Source organism: Rhopalosiphum padi, chromosome 3 (assembly GCF_020882245.1).
Source record: "Rhopalosiphum padi isolate XX-2018 chromosome 3, ASM2088224v1, whole genome shotgun sequence".
In the NCBI taxonomy this organism is placed as follows: domain Eukaryota; kingdom Metazoa; phylum Arthropoda; class Insecta; order Hemiptera; family Aphididae; genus Rhopalosiphum; species Rhopalosiphum padi.
The window spans coordinates 39,750,477-39,776,690 of NC_083599.1; the positions used below are offsets into that span (position 1 = coordinate 39,750,477).

The 26,214-nt window shown below is 28.0% G+C and overlaps 1 protein-coding gene and 1 long non-coding RNA gene across 4 annotated transcripts; both read left to right on the plus strand.

Annotated features, from left to right (window-relative positions):
- The first annotated feature begins 303 nt into the window (after positions 1–303).
- On the plus strand, positions 304–11,521 carry LOC132926433 (uncharacterized). Of its 3 annotated transcripts, XR_009661442.1 has the most exons (7): positions 304–832; positions 7,522–7,572; positions 7,665–7,721; positions 7,789–8,158; positions 8,250–8,451; positions 10,639–11,032; positions 11,110–11,521. It is a non-coding gene; the product is annotated as an uncharacterized LOC132926433 (long non-coding RNA). The 3 variants fall into 3 exon arrangements; XR_009661441.1 differs by having other exon boundaries at positions 7,665–8,158; XR_009661443.1 differs by having other exon boundaries at positions 7,665–7,873.
- Positions 11,522–13,943: 2,422 nt separating this feature from the next.
- LOC132926418 (small ubiquitin-related modifier 2-like) lies at positions 13,944–17,106 on the plus strand. Its single transcript, XM_060990774.1, has 3 exons — positions 13,944–14,262; positions 14,940–15,056; positions 16,670–17,106. Exons 1-3 carry the CDS (start codon positions 14,251–14,253, stop codon positions 16,805–16,807), a joined length of 267 nt encoding a protein of 88 aa, XP_060846757.1. The 5' UTR covers positions 13,944–14,250; the 3' UTR covers positions 16,808–17,106.
- The last annotated feature ends 9,108 nt before the right edge of the window (positions 17,107–26,214 follow it).

Below are 26,214 nucleotides of genomic sequence, written 5' to 3' on the forward strand. Positions count from 1 at the left end.
AGATAGACTTGACCAAAAAAAAATAATATATATGTTACTAATGTTATGTATAACAAAAATTGTTAATATTATATGATGAGTGAATAATTTATAAACTTGTTCGAACGCGGATCGTTTATCGCTTTATCGAGATAAGATAATCTCCCTTGACTGTACAAACATGTGGCGGATCTTCTCGAGCTGGTTTTACCCCCCCGCTCCTCCTAAGTTTGAGCCATACCGTCTGCCGCGAGTGCTGACTTATAAGCTGTGCCGCTAGCCTTTTATAACTTATTATTTACTCTTTTCCAGGCGGTCGAGCCCGACGCGCCGTTGCGTTCGCTCGCCGCCTCGCGCTATGTTGTGCGACCAAACCGCGTGTGCGCGGACAACGCGTTTGTTCGTAAGTTAATTCGTTGTGCCGTTTTGCCAACTAATACGCGTCCCTGTTTGCGTCGCCGCCGACAATTCAGTACCTTTGAGTGCGCGGTTGAACTCGTCGGACGCTACGCAGTTTATCGCCCTAATAACGCCGCGGCAAGTTAGCCCCGTTATTTGGCAGTAATTAATATATACATATATATATATTACGTGCCGTCGGCATTTACGAGCCGGACAGCCCGGACACACACCGTATATACATATCGTGTATTATTGTTCATCCTCCCGTGGATTGCGTACCACGCGGTTGGATCCGCGATTATGTAAATAATACGTAGTTATCTACCAGGCCAATTTCTTACCCGTGGAGAAAGTGCCGAATTGAAGAACCCATTGCAGTCCCCAGAGTTCAGGTTGTAACCAGTGGAGATGAGGTCTTCTGCGTGTTCGCCCATGCTTCATACGCGATCAGGTCGTTTTATGTTATTTTATATTCTATTGTCTATTTTAATCAATTAGTATTTGTATTTTTTTATATACTCTGTTGTATTGGCCGGAGTGTGTATATTAATATAATAATATATTATTATTACTATTTTATTAGCTATTATAATCTATTATTACAGGGCGCCCGTTAGGTCTGACATTATATACTATATAGTTATACTTTGTTGTATATTACGGTGTTGATTCGATTATTATTATTATATAGGTATATTTGTATCAGTTTTATTAATGTAATTAATGCCATTAATTTATTTGTATGTACACATATACCGAGTAACCTTTTCCCGTTTCCAACACCTCGCGAGTCGTGTCCGATAACCGCGAATTTCCAAAAGTAGGATCGGATACGGCGCCAACAATCGTGACTTCCCACGTCGCCGAATCCCAATTTGCCGAATTCCAATTCGCCGACACCCCAGTTCGCCGACTATTTATTTACATGTTCCCAATTTGCCGACTTATTAAAAAATAAAAGTATATATAAATTTGTCATGTATAAATGGTTATTAATACATTGTCAGTAGATATATTATATAAAAATAAAAGTAGGTTATGCTATATTATTATACATAAAGCTAAGGCATATATTCTTCGAACAGTATTTTTACTTTATCATTGTGTATAATAATCGTGCACTAATCCAAATGTTTGTACTTGACGCCATATAGATTTCCCAAAATGAAAAAGGTATACTTTTATTTCTGTGTAATATCTAAATACATTTTTTTTGGCAACAATAATTCCTATTTCAAAATCAATTTGAAATGTTTTTAGTTTAAAAGCCAAATCATTTCTCAAGGCAGCTTCTTTAATTATATTGAACATTCTCTTATAAGTACCTATTATTGCTTTTATTCGGTAAAAGAGCATAAAACTAAATATAAATAAATATATGAATTTAATATATTATAATGTATAAAAATATGAATATAAAATAGATATATATTATATAATATGTTAATATATATATTAATTTTTGAAATAATAACATACCATAACCATTGGCACTATAACACCATTAACACCCATTACAAAACAGTGTAATGTGTATATTTGCATAAATAATTGGGGGCGGATTTAAATGTACCATCCACTGTCGGCGAATCGTAAAAATTGAAACTTTATTAATAATTTGTCGGCGAACCAAGACGTCGGCAAACAAAACTGTCGGCAAAAAGGGAATATTTTAAAACTGGTATATTTGTCGGCAAACTGAGTTGTCGGCGAATTGGGATTCGGCAAAGTGGGTATGAACCCCAACAATACTCATGTCAGTAAATTCTCAAAAATCATATTTTTTAAATAGTTATTACGTTCCAAATTAATTTATACAAAAAATGTTGATATTTTAAAAAATTTGTAAAAAATAAATTACCTGCTTAACTTAGATAAAAAATAAATCTCTTTACCATCAAAATATTTCTTATAATCAAATTCACAAATTGCCTATTTTAAATTTATCCAAAAAAATTTAAATCAAATTAACATAAAAAAAATCAAATTATACATGTTGCGCTAAGATTTCTTAATGATAAATAAGAATTATAAATTGAAAATATTAATTAGAACAAAAGTTATTCCAAAAGTCAGTTCTATCTGTTACACTCAGTGTTCATAGAGTAATTTTACTAATATTATTACTCTATGATATGATTACTATCAGTCATTATCAGTTATCACTCTTGTTTAAAAACAATAGTATCAACAATCAATAACTATTATTATTACTATTTTTTTATTATTGTCTTTTGTACAATACCTATAATTTTTTATTTTTCATGAATATTGAAAATAAAAAAATAAAATACTATTAAACAGGCATGCTCAAGGCCCAACATTACGGTCCACATTTCAAATTTATATTTATACTGCAGGCCGTATATACTTCACGATTTTATTTTGTTCATTTTGATAAAATGTACAAGTACAATAGATACAATATTGATTTTGTTCACTTATCAAATTTATTGCTCTAATTGTGTGTGTTTAAAGTACTGAATATTTCCACGCTAGTCGCTAGAACTGCAGGTTCACTTTTCTTGTTTGCAAAAAATAATTAATTCAATTTTAATTATTAAAATGTCTCAATATAAAAAGTACAAAATTTATACTAGCTGATTGCCGCATTTTCAATGATAATTTTTAATTTTTAAAAGCTTATTATAATAATATTTTTTTAAATAAATTATAATTATAATTTTTATTTATATTACCTATAAAAATTTACAATTTTTATAAAATGGTTACAGGCCTGTATTTGGTCCGCAGGCTGCGGGTTGGGCACGCCTATTTTAAAATGAATACAATAAAAAAAAAAGCTATAAACTTTTCTTTTAAAGAAAAAAACTCTGATGATGGCTCTTATAAAAAAATATGCATCAACAATTGAATGTAAAATAACAGATGTCATACACGAATAAACTTAAATCTCTATAGTATCATATGTCATCAGTGGCAAATAATAATACATATACTAATTTCTGTAAATCATAATAATACTTTAAAATATATATTATAATTTTATTTAAATTTACTATTTTTTATCCAATAAATTGTTTTGACACAAATTATCAGTACTGTCAAAATATATGGATCTGTGACAAATATATTGCTAAACCTAGTTTAAGCCATCATCAATATAATAGGTTAAACTAAACTAGCTTTTAAACTAGGTTAAAGTGTGGTTAAACTGGTCTTTAAAACATTTGTTTTGGTCTTAGACCGAGTTTAAGATAAATCTAGTTTAAACTAAGTTTAAACCATTCTGGTAAAACATACAACTATAATGATTTTGAGTCGTTAATATATGAAATTTCGACAAAAACACCAAAAACAGAATAAATGTGTTTTTTAAAATTTTTTTTTTCACAATTTATAAATTATTGAGTATTTATGTAGTAGCACAAGCTTGTAACACAAAATATCAATTTTAATTTTTTTAATCGATTCTGGTAAAGTTTTTTTTCTTAAAATATCGATGGTTAAACTATTATTTTTGGTACGCTATAGCTACGGAAAATTATTATAACCATTTTAAATTTTAATTGAAATAATTGGAATAAATTTAATTTACTAGAGCTGGGTTAAATCATTTTGTTTTTAACTACCTCTATTTTAATGTCATCTTACATCTTACACATAAACGACAAAAATTGTTCATTTTTAGAATAAATACTTACACAATAGTTGAGAAACACGGTATTTTAATTTTAACTTAATACTTATATACCTAATAATCATAAATAAGTACTATTATATAGTTATATACCTATTGTATAATCAACTAATATTATTACTTATTAGTTATTACTTTATTAGGTAACTATACTTTTTTTCCATCGTTATTTTTCTTACATTATTGGTAGGTATATACATTTTTCAGTTTCATAATTAGGTAAGTACCTTAGCACCTAGCTAATAAGTAAATAACGGTTTTCTATTATTATTAAAATAATATTGGAAATCGGTAATTAACTCTTCAAAATTCAAAGGTATAGAAAAAGTTAATTACCAAACTATATTGATATTGTATGTAAATATTGCAGCTATAGCAGGATTTCAGCATGAAATTATCATTATTTAAAACAAACCACTAATTTAATTTATAATTTATATTTTATATTAATAATCAATACTAATAATATAGATACCTATAACTTTGATCTTTAATCCGAGTTAATTACAGATGTCCTGCAATATTATATGATAATCGATTACCATTACTATATCTTAGTCAGCTAAAAAAGGATTCAAATTTAATTTATTGTAAACAAAGTAAATGTAAAGCACAATTTAAAATAATAAATAAATTATGATTTATTATACTAATAAATAATATAATATTACAGTAATAATACTTATTTAATGATTGTATGTTAAATATGAAAATAATGAACATTATTATTCATTATTGTTTATATTATGTAATTACGTTCAAATAGGAACTTCAAATACACATAAATTGCGATGATATATTTTTAGTATTTCTTTACAGGTATAAAAACAACGTATATTGGATCTTGTATGATGAAACTTTCGCGAGTTTTTTTTCAACCTTTATAAAAAAATGAAAAAATTCTCATGCCTGTTATTAGCTCAAAAGAGTAAATATTAGGAAAATATAGTTTATACTATGTGCCTATGTGTAGCTGTGCAGAGAATACTAATATAAACATTTGGCAACAATTCCAAGTTATTTAGTATCTACAGTTATTTGTTTTTGAATAAAAATAAAAAATCGTTCGAGAAAAAATAGTTATACGAGTAAATATTTAATGTCGTATTATAATTAGCAAATTTTCGTGAATTTAATGAATTTTGTCCAATTTTAAATTTTAAATGGGCATAAAAAAATAATGTGACCTCGCGGTATAAGTATACCTTTCATAAGTAAAAAAACTAATAAGGATTGAGGAACCTTGTATTAAATTTTCAAATCTTAAATACAAAAGTAAAGATTTTTATGAATTTCTAACTATACAAAAATAATTTGCAATTTTCGTAACCTTGATAAATGTTGTTTACATTTTAATTTTGTAAGCTAAAACACACATTATTCATTATTGTAAAATCAATACATTCATCGCTCTGCTCTAAATCTAAAAAAAGAAAAATTATTTAATTTATTGACTGTATCGTCGACAAAAATTTTAATTTTAATTTGATAAAAATGAGAACGGCATTAGACGCATTAGTGACATCTCCTAACCCCTGCGTTACAGTAAAAAAAAATATTTGGAGTAGGTACGCAAACAAAATAAATAGTAGAGGAAATGCGTCTCGCTGAACCACCTTACACGCACTTACGCCAATTCGAGCTCTGAGTTAACTAAACCATAGTATCTGGCCCGCGCTACATTTTCAAATTACATCATACAATTTCAGTCAATCATCTATACTCTATGCTACGTCTATGCTAAACTAAAATGCATATTTTGAATGACCTTATTTTTGCTTTCTATACTCTGGCCCGCTAAATTTTAATTTTCTAAAAATTGGCCCTCTAATAACTTTCAGTTGCCCATCCCTGGTGTAGGTCATTGTAATTTGTAAATTTGTAATGGATATATTGAATTTGAATTCAATAATAAAAATATAAAAAATGATTCTTAGCGGAACTGGTCTATCAGCCTATATGCCCTATATTAATAAATATATTTTTATGTATAAAAATATCGCGTACGATAGGTATGTCCTCAATGCACTCCGAAACTACTCAACCAATTTTGATGAAGTTATGATCAATGTGTGTGATTTGTTCAATCAGGAATCCAAAAGTATTAATACTATAAATAATTATTTATTCTCACGCCAAATGTTATCATTAGACAATCAAATTTAACACAGATGCATTTTGTACGGTCAACAAAGTGCACAGGGCTTAGCTTTATTATATATTTATACTAATATATTATTACTACTAAAGTAATAATTATAATTAATTTTACTATTAGTAACACAGAAGTAAGGTTGAATTAATTTCGGTCAAAAACATAACATTTATTATTGTATTAACTTATAATTTATAATAGTACAATATATTATAATATCAGGCACGTATACAAAAAAAAATTTCGGGGGGGGAGGTTACAAAATTTATCAATACAAATTTTGCCGCAACATAACAAAACAATTTTTTTCTCGTTACTCGGAAATATTTCCGGGGGGGGTTGAATCCCCCCTGTATACGTGCTTGTATAATATATTAATATCATAAATTATTGTTATTATCTTTTGAGTCAATACCGACTTACCGTAAAATGGTGTGAATATAGGTTCGTGCAAGGTGGATATATATCTATCTCGGGTTCGTGATATATGTATAAATATACAACAATCAATAGCTTAGAATTAATCTACATATTTGGAATATAATTACAAAGATCTGTAGTAATAAAAATAGTGGGAACATGAAATATGATGTTATGGAAAGATGGTTAATGATTATCGGGTTTAAGACTAGGTATTGATGATATTTTGACCGGAAGTTTTGTGATAAGCAGAAAGGGCTACATATTCTCTCTGTAACATTTACACACGTACGTTATACGTACACTTTGATGAGTTTTCACTGTTTTCAGTATTAATTAAGGTACTATGGTATATGGTATTAGTAGCTGTCTGTTAGAGTAAGTTGTAATTAGTGGTATTTAGGCTTAACTGCCGGAGCTACTGTAGCACAGGTGCCGAAGACCTTTATTATTAGATTATAAAAAAAACACTGAACATTTTTTTTTCTTAAATTATATTTATGTTAAAAATTCTGTAACATTACACTCTTTCTAGCATCACTGTTTAATAATTTAATTTCTGTGTTTAAGGGGGCCCTCACATTTAATAGGTAGGGCCTGGCAAGGTGGGCGCAAAATATCGAGTAGGAATAGGGGCGCAAAATTTGAATTTGAAAATCATAGCCAAAATATTGTAATATATTAATTATCTGTTATTAAATGCGAGTTGATTAGTACTGTGTTAATTGTGTTATAAACTTTCAATTGAACAAGAAATTGCATCTAACATGGTCACTTCAGTCATCGAAGAGTTTGCTTCTAAAAAAGCCAGAAAATTTAAAATATTTTAATTATGTTGTACTAAATTTACTATGTTATTTGTATTATTTTATTTGCGTTTTTATATAATTCTTGTATGTTGTAGTGTATTTTAGAAGTTTTCATTAAAGTTACGAGTATACCAACATATCTATAGGTAATACTTATAGGTAAATCTATTAATTTCGTTATTATTTTGTATTATCATGTATTCACGTCTCACGTGTGTTGTTTTTGTATATGATGTAGATGGATGACGGAATAAATGACGGAATAACTGAAACCCGGAATCATGGGAATCGTCAGGTACTCAGGTCAACAAAATCTTCAAAAAAAAAAAAATATATAAATAAAATACCTGATTTTAATGCAGTCGGTGGGACCTAAAATCGTTAATTCAGTACTAGGAACCAATAAGGAAAATGCGTCGTTCGTCGATTGATGTACAACTACACCAAGTAAAATCTTGTTCACGTTATAGTACGCAGGTATATTATTGTATCGTTTGTAGCTCTGTATACTGTCCGACGTCGATATCGTCTTTCTAGGCCCCTGGTACTGCGAACAACGATCAGTCGTTAAACAGTTTGCTGTTTTACTTGATAATTTTGTGTTTTCTCACACTTCTTTAGCCCAGTCTACAAGAAATAATTGAGTCTATATACTAGTCTATATTTACTTAAGTAATCATGGATTTTTTTTTTTATGTGCCAATATCCAAGTTTAACTAAGACAGTTTAGAGGTATAGAATGATTTTATTAAACTTGTTTAAACTTTAAATTTAAGAACTTGATTTTTGTCATACTACTTGTATATTTTTTTATTAATTTTAGATGTTTTTTGGAATTGGAATTAGACAGGTTTTTGGGCCCAACGACCATCCAACAGCACCCACATTCCTTCAACTTTATTATATGCTGTCAATGTACTATTTGGTAAAATCTTAAATTTTAAAATTATTCAAGATGACTACTGGGACCTAACCTGGGACTGCTTGGATGACATTTTGTTAGAATACAATTATACAGACTAATAGTAAGTTTTTGAGTGTGTTGTATATTTTCTGGTTGGGTAAGATAAATAATGTATTCATTTCTGTTGTAAATGTTTAATTCTTCTTCTTCTTCTTCTTGGCTTTATGACTACCCAAAAGACTTTAAAAAACAAAATTTATCAAAATTAACAAAAAGTTGAGTCATTGACTCATAAAATACTTAAAAAATCAATTATATGAATATCAATACATTTTTTTTATTAGAAGATAATAATATTAATACAATTGTCTAGTTGTTTATGAATTTTATTTATTGGTGGTGGTTGTGAACGAGTATTAAAAAATATATTTAAGTCTGTTTATTTACTTGTGTATATTGTAATTTAGAATTCAGATATACTTAAAATATAAATATTTATAATAATATAATGTTCATATCGATTTGTCTAAATATTGTCTCAAATAATTTAAACATCATTTAAATTTACAAAACTTTTATTTTTATTTTTTTGAAAACCGAATACAAAATCAAATAACAATAAAATATTATTATTATTATTATTATATTCTGTATTATTTATTATATTTACTTTTCATTATTTAAATATATGAGTATTCAAGTTCAAGCTATTGATACATTAGGTGAAATTTAGATACACGGGTATTTTTATTACACGGACTTTAACACCGTCATAGGTAAAAACACGGGTACCCGTGTAGTTCATAGTTAATTAGGTACACGTATAACCACGACCTCTATTTGTATCTAATTACTAATTAGTAATACTATTTTATATTTTTTAAGTTTTGAAATTTGAATTTAGTACACAATTAAAACTGTTTAATGCGGACCCCGAATAAAATGGAAAATTATCCAATACGGAATTTTTTTATGGTCCCGGCATGTCCCTATAGTTTTATATAAACGTTGAACCTCAATAAAACGGAACCTTACATACTCGTAAACCGAAAATATGACACGCCGACACCACACGCGTCACGTTACGTTGATATGAGTATGTAGGTACATCGTATAATGATAATTAACATAAAACTGCACTACATTCTACATAATATATCAGTTGGGTAATTTATATTTTTGGTTATCGTATCCGCGATACAAACTTATCCTGTAGCTGTGAAACAGTTATGCACCAACAGTCTTACACTGAACAGTTTTCTTGTACAGTCGTACATACAAACTGACGTCCATTCAAATACATATAAAACTGCCAAAGTATATGTGTCTATATCATTAAATGAAAAGTACCTATCAATTTCTTGATAAGAAAAATTAATACGAATTTAAAATCCGGAATTTTTTGTTTTGTTTAATAATGCGGAAAACTGTTTAAAGCGGAATTTTTGGTTGGTCCCATGCTATTCCGCATTAGACAGTTTTCACTGTAAGAGTATGATTGCGAACTCACAGTCGTGATTTGTGTCTCATACTCTCATGACCCGTCAGTCGTTACGTCTTAAGTCTAAAGTCAAAATAACAATTAATAAATTTGGACATTAGGAATAACCGAGTGTTAGTAATTAATGGGAAACGATGATTTTTTTAAAAGGTTTGTGCTTCACTTAATTACAGCTCGATTCCCAACCTGTACAATGTACATTTTAGATCTATATACTAATATATGATCTAAGCTGTATATCTTTAGTCAATGGATTTTATTTGTAGTATTTAATTTTAAATTTAATAAATATTTATTATTCAAGTTATGGCTTATTGATAATTAACCAATAAAAATTCATCTGGTTAAAAATAATTATATTCAAAGAAATTACTAATATAATATTATAGTATTTGCAAGATGCGTGCAAGTACTAATTGTAAAAGTACCATTTACTCAATTTTATATTCTAGTTTTACCTCTAAGTAAAATCATAATTAAATACCAATTAATTATAATTTTTGATCATTTTTAAATAATCAATAAATAAATAATAAGGTCAATTCAATATGGTAAAGATATGGAAGAGGTTGCTAAATAAAGTTTGAAAAAATGTGTGCAGGAATTCAGATTAAACCTAGTGGTTTATTTATAAATGAAGGATTTTCATTCCTAGCGGCAAGTCCTGGTTCATAATAAATCATATAAATTATTTAAATGCTTACTAATTAACTTATATAATATGTATAAACAAAATAATAATAATAATGTATAATACTGTAATGTATGGTTGGTGGTTGCATAATGTATAAATCTGTTCAAAATTAGATCGGTACGAGCGGCCAAATACTCTGCATGGGCGTGACTTTGTTCCACGGATGCACCGCCGCGCGCCGTCGACAAGAGCGTCACATTATTGAAGTAACAACTGCCGATAAGTTCAAATAATTTAAAATGTACCGTGAGCACTGAGCACGACGCACGCGCGCACTACCTATCAGACTGAAAGTACGGGCGACTGAAGTGTCCCGAGAGAACACGACAAATTGAATCAACAAGTTGCCTGCGCGCCCGCCGACGAAAACTGGTCGCCGCCGTGTACCTATCTCATTTTGAATAGACTATAGATGGAATTATTGACGAAAAAACTCTCGTCGAAATTAAAGCTCCATATTCGGCGAAAAACAGCCAAAATGCAATTGAGACGGTTGAGAGTGGTAAAGTACGTCTGATACTACATAAATATCATATATCATATTATCATTTATAAGCTATAAATGTAACTATAATTTTGTTTAGTTACTTTACTGTAAAAATAGAAAACGGCCAATTAAAATTGAAACATAATCATAATTACTTTTATCATGGGCAAGGTCAACTTCACATTTCAAAAAGAGACATTTGTTATTTTATTATATATTCTCCTCAGTAATTAGTGGATTTCAGTTGAAAAAATAAAATATGAAAATTATTTTTGGATTACGAAAATGGTCGATAAATTAAAAACATGAGAATATTAAATATTTAAGCTAAGTTATTTATTAATTATATACTACATAACGTCATAACATTTACATTGTTTTATCTAGATTTTATTTGGACTGTTTGCTTCTAGACATTTTAGATCCAGCTTATAAAATATATATAAATATTGCTTGATGGTGTCAGATATTAGGAAATCAAATAAAGTGGAAGCATTAAAAAATAAAAATTGTACATAACATAAATTCATTTTATTATTATTTATTATAATATTATTATCCATCATATTCATTGTAAAATTGTAAAATATATTATTAAATTACAATGTTATAATTTCTAATTGTATGTTTTTTAATTCTTTTAAATGTATTAGTTTCTTATAATATTTATTAATTGTTATTTGTTATTAACCCACGGGCCCCCAATATTTTTGTTATTCATAAATTATTATTTATTTTAAGTATTTATAGTGTCATATTAGTATCTTACTAGTTACTATTAATGAAACCATTCAAACCTAATTTAACTCTATCCTGTGTGGCTGTGCGAATCTATACAAAAAAATAAGTACCTAATTAAGTAATATATATAATTTAAATTATAATTTTTTGAACTACCTATAAATTAATGAATACTAATAAGAAGCTGTATAGCTTAGATTGGGTGTGCGCGAGTTAAAAATATTGCGCTGGTATAATAGTGGTATATTATCTTATAAAGTTATAAGTTTGTAATGCTAATAGCTAATATCAGTGGCGTACATACGGGAGGGGGGTTTCGGGTTCAACCCCTCCCCAGGACCAAAAAAAATTGATATTATTGATGAATTTTTTATTATTAATTATCCGTGTATACACAAACATACGTCATAATAATATGACTATTGAGTATACACTATACTTTACCAACAAACGAAAAAAGATTTTATAACGAAATTATGGGTGCCATATATCAATCAAAATAGACATTGAATGTCATAAAATTTTGATTGTACACAGTCAGTTGCGTGCAGACAAAAATACATATTAATATTGTCGTTATCTCGACCGACTCGATCGGACAACGGAGAAAAAACCGATTACGTTATAATCGTAAAATTTCGCGTGAACAATAATACGGTGAATATCACCAATATCGTTCATTCTGTTTTATTCTGCCGTTGGAGAAGTTTATGTCAAAAACTAATAACTATTCATTGAACTCCATAAATCATAGGTAAGTATTTAGATAAGATTAGTTAGAGTTTATAACATTAAAATTGTTTATTAACAAAACATTCAACATTAAAATTTAAAATATTAAAATTAATTATAAACACACAAGACTGGGCAAGTTAATGATTTTTTTTTTCTATCAGTAAAGTTAATATGCATACACATATAGTATATATTGTATTTTTAAGTATAGTAGTTTTAGATTGTAGTATTGGTATTTATTTTTTCCCGAAATGACGACGTTGTGCATCGTCGATCGCCGATAACAATAATATTATATCATAATATATAGGCAATTAATAATGTTTTATTATCATTATCATTCGATATATTTTAGGTTTTGAAGGTAAAATAAATAGTAATCATGGATGAAAAAAAAACAATCGAAAATTCAATCTTTTTTTTACGTGTTATGTGTTTGATTGTTATTTTATGTATTTTTAGAGAAGGTTTTAGTGTTAGTTATTTTTTTAAACCCCTCCCAGAGCAAATTTGAATGTACGCCACTGGCTGGCATTATGCTATTAGCACCATGACAAAATATTATTTTATATAGATTAATTTATGTAGATATTATTATTTTGTCATGATTAGCACACCAAGACTGTACGTAATACGACTAGTACGTCCGAGAATATAACGCGCTCTCAGAGTATGGATATTTGAATATTTGATCGAAATATTCGAAATGGTTGTGCGGATCGCGCGGGATTGGGCGTGGCTTACAGGACGCGCTGCATGCTTGTGCATCGCGAAAACACTGGCCGTTGCATACGTTTCACTTTGGGCATCACTTCAAGATTTTATCGTTCTTACAAACGTTGGTTCAAGATATTAACGTTCAAGCGTTTAAGTTTAAACATTTTAAAAATCAAATTTTTGAAGGCCTCCCCTAAGTTTTTCATGTTTAAGATGTTGAAAATTCAAACATATTTGAATGTATAGTTATCGGGACAATTTTTACCCGATGATATCAGTTGAGAGTTAAACCTATTATATAGTGGTGTAAATACGTACTATGTGATGCACTTGCACCCTCTGGCAATATATAGCAGGTGCAAAGATATCCGTTTGCATCTGCTGAAATAAACTGAACTCAAAAATCAAAATTATATAAAAATATTTAAATATAATTCCATTTTATTGTTTGATAAAGTTTCTGATTGAATTGTTATTGTTATGTTATGTTTATGCTTTTCACCCAGGAGGACTCCAAGATTTGGTTGCGGAGACTAAGCCATACTTTTCAAAAAATTTTATAACAAAAAATATAATATGTATAATAATATGTTTTTAGGGGGAGGGGGGCTGGAGCCGCGCCTGTTTGCACCTGCTGAAATTTAATGGAATTACGCCAATGCGGCTATTATTATTATTATTGGCTCCTGCTATTATTTGTTCCCTTTCTCGCTTCCCGCGTTGGCTTTGTGTTGTGTCAGGGTAGCAACCTAACAAAGGACGCACCAGGAAGGTTTTAATACATTGTGCATATACACTATCGATTGTATTATGTACCATTACTATCCAATATTTCCGTTAGGTTGTTTACCTGAACTTGATAGTTTGATTTTTGATACTTCCCTTATATTCATATTGTTGCTCCTCTCTATCGTTTGGCGTCAGTGTTTAACGTCTTTGTTCATGGTGCTGTACTGCTGTCTGCGTTTTTATCGACAAATTTACTACCGACATTTCATTGTTGCCGTCACCGCTTTGTTAAATTGGAAATTATTTAAAAATAACAATGAATTCATCAGTAAGTAATTACAAATATTCGCGGAAAAATAGTACGTGTTTTGCCGTTATTCGAAATGCTGTCGGATAACAAGACCAGGCGACCGGTCGTGTTTGTTGCTTACCGTATACGACATGTGTTCATGCTCTCCACACGCCAATGGCGGATTTTTTGTTACCTTCTGCTTCATCAATCGCTATTCTCGCCGTATTTCCGTCTTAAATTTAGTATTTCATGGCGTTGGATTCTAACCAGCTTGTCAACATGTTCTATTTGATTCTTGTGAACGCTTGTTTATTTCATATATGTTTAATAGTATAAAAATGGCGTCTTGTCTTATTGAAAGTCATTATGTTTATAGCCCTAAAAGTGGTGATAGTCATCTATAGCCTGAAATTTACATCCATCATCGATCTACCTGTATATAGTTGAAAATTATTATCATTTATATTGATTATATTTAGCACGATAAGTCAACTAGCTTTTGACGACAAGTAGATTTTATTAGTTCATAATCATCTGCTTCATACAAATCATTTATATATTGTGCGCAATACAGTGTCTTGTTTATATCATTTAGCATTCATAAAATCTATATGCAAAATTAAAATGTTTTATTATGAATTATTTTGATACAAAATAAAATTTTGTTAATTTTTAAACCCCAATTAATAATTAAAAATGTTTATTGTACTTAGGTATATTCTGAACGTATTAACTTAAACGTTCTTGGTCAAGATAACACAATTATTCAATTCAAAATTAGAAAAATGACACAATTAATTAAATTGATGAATGCTTACTGTGAAAAAACTGTAAGTATAAGTATTATTAAAAAGTATTTTATTCCAATTGTAATACTTATAGTTCCACTGACTAAATTTAAGATTAAATTACCTTAAAATATTTTAATTTAAAAACTATTTGTGTATGGGATATATTTTATCGAGAATTCACTTAGGAATTGTTTACAATGTACAAATTTATTCACTGATTGTCAGCAAACTGTCATAAGCAGTGTAGGGCGTTATTCAAATAAAGTTTTATTTAGATAATATTTTATTTGAAACATTTTCAATTATGATTATTCAAATAAAAAAAATATTTGACTAATTTTTAAACATAGTTATTCAAATAATTTTCAGTTATTTTAACTTAATTAACATATGGTTGGTATTTTGGTAATTAATATTTTTAAAAAAATCATTCAAATAATTATATTTTCAATTTATTTAAATAATTTAAAAAAATGCATTCAAATAATTTTTTATTTGAATTATTATTTTGATCAGTGGTCGCCAATTCTTTTTGAACTCTTGGGCCACATTCACAAATTAAAAAGAGTTTGCAGGCCGGCCAGATAAAAATGGAAATTTTACATTTTTAAATTATTTACTATGAAAAATAAATACTGCCTAAACCTTTGAAATAATGAAATGATTCGGCCAGTTGCCAACCATTTATTCCACTAGATCACTGATCTAGTTAATATTTTTCCCAACTCTAGTCATAAGTATGTATCTTGTAGTCTGATTATAATATCACTCAACTGTTAGTTGTTAGCACACTGGAAATTTTTTTAGCCATGTTAAATAAACAAAACAATTTCACTTGCTACGGATTAAAATGTCCAATAAATAGTGAAAAAAGTAGGCTCTTATTAAATTAATTTGTGTTTAAGTAGGTCTATTAAATTATTTTGAAAGTATTTTTAATACCTTTTTGTATGTATTGTATATTTGAATATTAAATATAATTATATCAGATTGTTTTTTAATAATCATTATATTATTTTATTTATAACTAAAATCAAATTATTAAACATTAATTTGAACACTTATTTATTTTCTGTTTGATTGAAAGCTGTTATATAACCCAAAATGATTAAAGTTATTTACTCTGTTCAGAATAATCATTTGTTGGTAGTAAGAAAAGTAAGGACCCCACATCTGCATTTTTGTGTAAGCACAATTAATAGTTGACAAATGTATAACATTGTAACAGCTAAAAAGTCTGTAGAAAATGTATATTTAGTTTTGTTGGTTTTAATATTAGCTATGATTGACATATTATTAAAGGTAACAACATTGTCTGTGGTTTTTTGAAATAGTTATTTTTATTATTTTAAATTTATTGTAATATTTTACATACTTATAACTTAATTTAAAATCAAAATATCAGAGTAAAGTTTAATAATATGTCTATTCACTAATATTATGACAATGCGGGTGTGGCGTTCTTTTAAATTATGTACTAATACACAAAAAATTTTTGTATATGATGTAAATTAATGATGAATTTTCATATTTAAAAACATTTTGTAATTTTGATTTAAAATGTTAATATTTATATGGCTAGTATTAACTAAGTTTATGTGCTGGTTTGTTTACATTAATAATTTTAATATATTCAAAATTGAACATTTCAGGGTCTTGCTTATAACTCAGTAAGATTTAGATTCAATGGACAATCAATTAACGAGATTGATACGGCAGTTTCTTTAAATCTCGAAGAAGGTGATACGATTGAAGTCTTCCAACAGCAGACTGGTGGTTATTATTTTTAAAATGTGTAAAATGGTATTATAATAGTTATAGCTTTTGTCAAACATAATGTATTTCTATAGTTGTAAGACCTACTTAACTGTTATTATCATGTAATTATTACAGGCTGATGACATCAGAAGTTGAAGCCTTATTCAAAAAAAAAAAAAAATAATATTGCGATTATGATATATTCAATATGGTTTATTAAAGATGTTCTATATTTTTATATTTAGATTTAAGAAATGTTAATATTAGGTTTATTTTTGTAAATTGTCAACTTATGGGCCCAAGCAGACCGCCCACGACCTAAACTGTTCAACAAGGCCCATTATATTTTTCAAAAAATAAATAATAATAATATTTATATTAGTTAAAATATAGTTAATTATTTAAATCAAACATTTTCCATCATATATATGACATTATGACAACTTAACATATATAATATACATATAAACGATACATAGTTTTTATTTGTGTGAAAACGATATCACGAATATGAATATAAAATCCAATAAAATTAAATAATATTTATTGTCGATATAATTATTTCCATATCGGGTTATTTATGATTATGAACTATTATGCATAGCTGATATAGCAGATAGTGCAGTATACCTACTGTCGTTGTACGCCGGGTTAATAGGATGGACACCAATTATCGATGGTTAGGTACTTCCATTTATGAGTGCAGCACTTGTCAGATGTAACTACTAATTAACCATACTTTTACAAAAAAACATGGTTCATACTTTAAGTAACACAGTTTATTGAAGTTAAGACTTCGATTTTTGATATTGTATTTCAACCATCCAATATTTCATGGTAAATTAACAATTTTTATTTACTTTTTATTGTTTAATTATTTAACTAACTAATGGATACTATAAACCCTTTCAATAAACCATATTGCTTGAAGTCACGTCTTCTTAACAAAATATATTTTAGGTATAAATACCAATTAAATTTAGCACAATATCCCTACTAATAATTATTAGTTTAAATTAAAATTTAAATGGATTTTAAAAATAAAATAATAATGTTTCAAATGTCTTAGTTTTCATAAAAAAAAATGTATTTTAACTATTAGGTTGTTTCATTTATGATGTAAATTTAAATTTTTTAGAACTTTTAGAATTTCTGAGGATTATTACTATTAAAAAAATATATTAATTGTATAGTAAGATATAAATAACTATGAAAAAATAATATTTTATACTTTGGTATTTTAAGTTATGGTACTTCTGATATCTTATTTATTGACTGTTCATCAGTTCCAAAATCTGATAGGTACTGTTATATTGCTCTAATTAATTTTTTTATAGAATCAATTGAAATTTCATTTGCCATTATGTCTATATTACTAAACAACAATTTTGCGTATCCATAACAATAGGTAGGTACAAAATAATAATTGATGGGTGGTTAAACATGTTTTAAGCTTAAGATTCAAAATAAACAACATGATGTATAATGTTATTAATTATTAATTATTCTGCAAGATGTACTATGTAACATAATAACATTTATATTGCTTTTGGAAAAGTGTAAATCACTATTCTGGATTTATATTATTGATAAAGATTTATTATTTTTAAGAAAAACTTGCAGAAAACACAATTTATAGAAATAATAAGTAGTCGATATTGTCCAATACATTTGGTTCTCTATGTATGGGTCTATTCAATGCAGGCACGTTTGGGGTTCCCCCCTCCCCCCAAATAATTTCGAGTAACGAGGAAAAAATTCTTTTTTTTGTATTGTATATGCTACTTCAACTGTTATGTAACAATAAAACTGAATCTATAAAATGTAAAAAAAAAAAAAAAAATGTTTTTTGTATATGTTAGATTATATAATCACGAAATAAATTGAAATTATAAACCTTAGCTGCCAAATACAATTTAAGTAATTTATGAGTAAATTTGTCGTGAACGTAATGACTTCTAGTAGCGTAGCGTAGTATTAAGTATAGTAAATCTTAGCGAATGCGACGATATTCATTCTATATAGTACTGCTGATCTTCAAACCATACGACTGTGGCGCCGCCGTGTCCTTAATTGTCCCTAATCAGTAATCATTACTTCATTAATTTATATGTAATAAAAAACCAAAAATATGTACATATATACGTAATTGAAATGTCCAAAATATGTAGTATAAAATAAAAAATATGTAATAAGAAAATTTTTTAATTATGTTAACGAGTAAAATTAAAATTAAATACTACCTAAATAATTTTTGAATAATATACAATTATGAGGACGCTATACTATAGTCATTTTCAGCGGTAAAAACTTGTCTACGGAAGTCGGAAAACAAACAAAACGTCATCAAAAAGTGGTTTTTGAGTAAAAGTACCAATTATGAAAATTATAGAGAACAATATTTAGGAGGAAACTTCATTGTTTTTTTTTTTGAAATTGTAAGTATTAAAAAAGTTAGTTTTATAAAAAATGTAAAAAAAAGGGTTTTGTGCCTTTAATTATTTTTTAATTTCTAATTATTTTAATTAAAAAAATATTTAATATAAAGATATTTTCACAACCACGTGGATACAAGTACTGACGTTGAAAATTCGTAATCTATATTTTGTCTAATAATTGTTGAATATAATTAAGTATAATCTAATATCATTAATGTAGGTAATTAATGTATAGTTATCGAACAGAAATAAATAAGATAAACTATAATCAAGTTATTAATATTTAACTAATACTTTCATATATTCATTTCCTATATTACGCTATTATACACTTACAATTTTTACAAGTACTATTATCGAAGTATTAATGTATAATACTACTAAACCACTGAAATTGTCAAAATTTACGAAATATGTAAAAAAAAAATGCAGAAATTTTACAAATAATGTTAAAATATGTAGTTATTACGAAATATGTAAAAACATGTAAAATAAAATATGTTTTATTTTATTGCAAATCACGTGAAATGAATTTATTATTATTTCATTTGTAGTACTAATTTATCATGTTTTAGTGAAAATATTTAAATATGTATTTACATACAAATCCTAGCCCTATAGTAATCATCAACAATTCATTGCCGTTAACAAGGTTGTGCCAACAACGCCGTCGCGAAATCATAACATTCGCGTCGTCGTCGTTTTATTTAGCATACAAACAACAAGTACGTCACACATGGAGGCGCTATTAGTCACATTTTTAGTATAATTAATTAGAATATCTCAAATTTAATATAATTGTAGTAGATATGGAAAATGTCTTAATTTATTATTGTTGTGGTATGCGATAACTATACAAATTCTACTGAATGACCTAATTCTGACTAACATTTGGATAAGAATTTAATGAGTGACGAGACAAATTAAAACTATTCGGGCAATCAAGATTTTGACCTAATATAGTTATTCCAAATAAACTAACACTAATTACTGTCAGACAAACTAGGAATCAGCCAAAATATCACAGGCGTAGTAAAATTTCAAAAAAAACTAACTCCGTAGGCATAAATTAAGATAATTTATTAAAATAATTAGCTAGGACTGCTAGGTTAATCGGTAGTATTGAAAACATTCTCGACGCTATGTCGAATTTATTGGATGAGTGCCAGATTATTTTAGATAATGCAAACACTCAGTTGTTTCATCATCAGGTTACCCAAACCACAATGAATCTCAAGAAAATCTGAAACAAACAGACAATCCAGAAACTCCTAACAATAAATTTGATTAGAATGACATAAAACATTATAACAGTCCTTTAAGAAGAAGGTTATTACCGTTAACTATGAATTATCATCAAAACGATATGAACGAAAACGAAAATCAAAGCAATCAAGAAAAAGAAATCAGTCAAGATATTTAGAAAATCAGTGAGGCTTCACAGTTAGTTTAAACACGGAATCTGTTGCTTTGTTTAAGAGAGACATATTCTAAGTCAGCTTTCAAGATACCGTCAGAATTCTACCAGACTCCTTCGATGGAAAAGATTTAGTAATACTTGAGTTCTTCTTAGGAAAGTGTGATTTTGCGGTAACTTGTGAGTTACGCTGTAGAAGAAACAATACTAAAATTACTACGAGAAATCCAGATACAATTAATCGGCAAAGCTCGTCAAGTAATTAAATAGAAAACATTTTAGAAATAGGAAAAGCTACGTCATCGTTTGTGAAATTTTGATCCACAGAAAACGACACTCTATACCTAGAACTACATGTGATGAAACAACAGTCAGGAAAGGTTTCTTGTACTTGACGAGAGTCAAGCATTTGCCAGATCTAATCATTGAATAAGAAATTTCAAAACTCATTGACATTAAATGACACTGAATCTATCACCATACAAGTGGTTGAGCAATGAGGAGACCATGAAAAGTAATACATGCATTTGTGAAAGGTTTGGGAGAACTAAAACATTTAATAAAAACAAAAAAACTAGGGAAAAAGAACGTATCAAGAAAGCAAGTAAAGGAGTAAGACAATATCTAAAAGATACTAACAAATCATCAAAATTAAATTAAAAATTCCTATACTCATCAGGAAATTGTCACCAATATGGTCAGAAAGAAAATTACGTCAAAAACACAAAACCCATCAGACTAACGGGAGATCAAAATTAGAAAGCAGAAAGTTCACAAGATCACCTGTAGTTATTGTAAAAAGAGAAGATACAAAATTACAGAGTGCGGAAAAAGGTTATATTTAAACTCAAAGAGAAACTCAGAAAATCAACTAGGACCATCAACTTTTTCTGGTATAACGGAGAACTTCCTACGACGCAGGCTCGATTAGAAGAATCCTTACATATTCAACCCAAGTCATTGACGACCCATGTAATAATCAGATCCCGTCACACGTGTTGTGGTTGTAACTGAAATGCCTATCTAATGCGCCGCGTAAATGTAATTTATTATTATTTAAACATTTGAATTGCGTGACAAAAATATAATTAAGAATTGTTGACTAAATATTCCCGTTATTCCTATTTTTGTTGTTATTTTAAGATAATTAAAAAAATTACATATTACACCACAAAATATAATTTCTTATTGGTTTCAATATTTCGTAACTTTTTGGTTTAAATTAATCTTAACTCTTTTAAGATTCAAATAATGATATGTTTATCTACAATTTTACGATAATATCCTAGTGTTACCATAGGTCATAAATTATATAAATTATAATTTATAAATACGAGTAACTGAACTAAAACGCCTAATTCGAGTGATAAATTGAAGATTTTAGATAGAACAGGGCTTAAAATAAATCTAAAATTAAAGATAAACATTACAGGAATATGATCGGGTTTGACGATAGAAGAGAGAAATATAGTTTGTTGCAAATCATCTTAATTATTTAAGATTAAGGAGTAAAGCGACAAGTTATTATTGACATGAATTAAAGAAAGAATGCTCGGTACTCGATGTAACTATGTATTATGCAAGTGTTACAGTAAGAATTAATAACGAAATCAGCGAAGAGATTGATAATGTCTTGATCATTATCAACCGAGATTGGACTATAAGATATCAATCTAGGTATAGTATTATTGTGTTGTTGATCATTAATACATTTTAAAAAGTATTTTGGGTTATTTTTAACTGAGGATTGAACCTTATAACTAACATTTTTATAATCTATTTTAACAGTCCTTTTAAAAATTGCTCTTAAATGAGAAAAGTGTATATAACCAAAGGATATTGTTATACTTTCTTACATTGGCGTAGCCATGGGGTGGGGGGCAGCTAACCATGCCCCCCTCATCGGATGTATCAACTTAATATAAAAATGAGCTGTTATTGTTAATTGTTGATTACCTATTTTTTTTAGTATTTTAAAATACCCCCTCTCATTTTAAAATCCTGACTACGTCACTGCTTTCTTAATCTTTTTCTCGTTCAATAATGACTTTAAATTTCTATAATACCACGTAGGATATGACTATTTGAGTTGACATTTATTCGTTTTTTCGGGACAAACATATGTATAGCTTTGTGTAGAATATTATAAAATTGATATTATCCTTCCAAATCCTATAAAAGTCATATAAAAAAAGGACTAATTAAAAAATGGAATATTTAAATTTTTTTATGTTAAAATTAAAAAAATCAAAAATGTGGGAGTCGATATCAATAAGTAGACTTGAAAAAAATTTAAATCTTCTTCTAGAATTATTATCGCTGCACCAAATCAATCAGTATGCTGAAATTAAAATACGTCTAAATTCCTATATTACACGTGTGTTAGTCAATAAGACAGATAATCACCGTTTCCAATCGGCAATACCCTTAGGAAAACGCTTTAGTTATATCCATATGTGTTTTCTCCGTCTTACAAACGAAAGAACATTATCTGTTATCTCTCATCTTGGGTTTTTAAGATATTTTGATTTTTAAGGAAGTTATGAGTTTATGACTATGTATAATATTAAAATATAAAAATCCTGATGAATTGCATACAAATTAATATTTCGTAAAAAAACGGGAAAAAAATAACAGATGTTCCATAATGTTTTTGATAATTTATTCTAATAAGTTTATTCTAAGCTTGATACCTTTAAGTTTGATAATAGGTGAATTTGCTATTACATGCATCCTGTTAAAAAAATATTATTTATAATTTATAAGTAATTGTTATATTTGAATACTTCAATAAATACATAAATTATGTGAATCCGTTGAATTGTTGAATGTCGTTTGAATTTAACGATTAGTGAAATACATTTTACGATACTTTAAATGCAGCAATCTTTGTACATGGTTATTGTTGTTTAGCTTTAGTCGCTTTAGACCTATTAATTATAAAAAAAATTGGAATAGAATATAGTTAATTATTAGTTATTAGTAGGGCTCGGATTTATATGTATTCACGTTAGCAAAATATGTACTAAAATATGTGCTAAAAAATCAAAATATGTATTTTACTAATATGATTTATTTATTAATATTTAATTATTTAATATATCCATATGAGTTTCTAATGAAACAAATTATATTTTAAATACTAAAATTATTTTAAAAAACGTGATGACAGACACAAAAATAAAAAAAACACACATCATTGCAAAATCAATACATTCATCACTCCATTCAGAATCTAAAAAGTGTTACAAATTTTAAAATAGAAATAAAAAAAAATAAAAATAAAAATTATCTTGATTACAATTTATGATAACAGCCATTTTGAAATTTTGAAATTCAAAAGATCTTCGATTTGGTCGTAAAATTGCCTTATACTGACTAAATGATCTTTCGGCTTCAACTGATATTATTGGACTGTATTGCATTTTGACTATGTCTGAAGGAGTAAGTTATATCTATCGTAGATTAAGTTCAATAATTGGTATTATTTTGCTACTGTCGTACTTTTGGAAATTTGGGAAGTTGTTTGTATTGAAAAACACAATCGTATATAATTAATAATTATAAAAAAAATCGTAAATGAACAAATTGTCAAAATATGTAGGAAAAATGGAATTATTGAAAAATATGTAAAAACATATACCTACTTGTGGCAAAATATTTAAAATAAAATATAGTTAATTTCATTGGAAATTCCTTGAAACGAATTTATCACTCACTTAAATCATAGTAGAGATATTTACTTATAAATCTGATTCCTAGTATTTAGGAAATTTAGTGAAAGAAAGAGTTTTAAATCATAGATATAAATAAATTACCATGTATTACGTACCTACCTATATGGCATATAAAGTACCTATAAAGGTTTTATAATGTTTTTTGGTCTATCGCTGCATGGTATATTCCTTTAATAATACCTACCTATACGTCCTATAGTAGTACCTGGCATTATATTACATATTTATATATTATATATGTATAATGTATACATCAAATATATGCAAAAGTTCAAATTTTTAAATTTTGTATAGCAATATACAGTGTCGGTCTGGCTCATGACTGGGCCCCCTACAAACTTAATTTTAACTTAAACGAAAAAAATTTAACTGTCATTTAATAAAATATTAAGACTATTTTATACATAATTAATAATAAAATACATAATAATTAGGTCGTTTTTTTCAATGCCTTTGTCAATATAATTATAAACATAAAGATGTAAACCGACATTGTTACTTAAAAATTTTACAATTAAAATACAAAATTTGAATTAAAAATTAACATTAAATTATTAAATTATTAAAAAGGTATTTTTTTTAATTCATTGCTTGACGATCCTAACATATCAATAACTTTATCTTTGTTTATAAATTGAATGATATCATCTTCAACAAATAAACAAGTTAAAGGATCCAAATATTGCTGGCTTAATGAAGATCTAAGTTTGGTTTTTAAAATGTTTAGTTTTGAAAACACTCGTTCACACTTAACTCACTCGTGTGGCGTGTGTGCTCGTGTGCATGGAAGTATAAGAACATATTTTAATGCTATGTACAGTGTATTGAATAAGCCCGTTTTGGTTGTAAGTTCAAAAAGAATTTATCCCGTAGACAAGTAATCAAGCTAAATACTGCGTTTATCCTATCACCAGACCACAATAATTACCATTTATCTATGTTCAATGTTTACATATTTATAATAGAGTTGTACCCGATTAGAATTTTAAACACATACATATTTTTTATTACGTTTACGATTGGCTATGGGGCATGGGCCACTAATATTGAAAAATATCGAAGGGCCCCCGGCGATCGCCGGGTGGGCCCAGACCGACACTAGCAATATGAACAACTTATGAGGATTATTATATTCTATTTCAAACCTTAGCTATACAATTGAAGTTTATACATTTTTTACTACAAAATATTATGTTCGTGATTTTAACAAATTTGGAAATATTTGATTGTTTTGAACTTAAAATGCATATAAAAAAAAAATTGAGCAATTGTATTTTTAATGTTTTTTTACAGACATAAGAAAAACATAAATATGTAAGAATTGTGTATAACATTTTCAATAATGTCGATTTAGCGAATAATTTTGTACCGCCATTTACAAAAAAATCGCTTATTCCTGTATAGCTCAAAAAGAGTCGAAATATTTTGAAATTATACCATGTATAAAAATGTATACTATACAAATTTCAAGTGTTTACGGTTATTACTTTTAATTTATCGACTTGGATCACGAATAAAAATAATCACTGTGATCGGTCATCGGCGCGATTACCCGCACATTAACCGACATCAGCGGGTCGCGCACCGTAATCCGTTCTGTACGGCGCTCGCCGTGACCGTATATTTAGGCCTTGTTAATGCGCGGGACACTCGACGCGTCCCCATCGGCCTTGCCGTAGTAACATCATGGACTTTATGATATAATACATATTATTATTATGAGTAACATTCGCATTTACGGCGTGTCGGCGTAGAAGCGCGCTCGTCAATTTATACGGCCGTGGGCCGTGTGTCGCCAAGTCGTTTGTCCACACTCCACGCCACGTCGCCTCCAACTCGACAGCGGT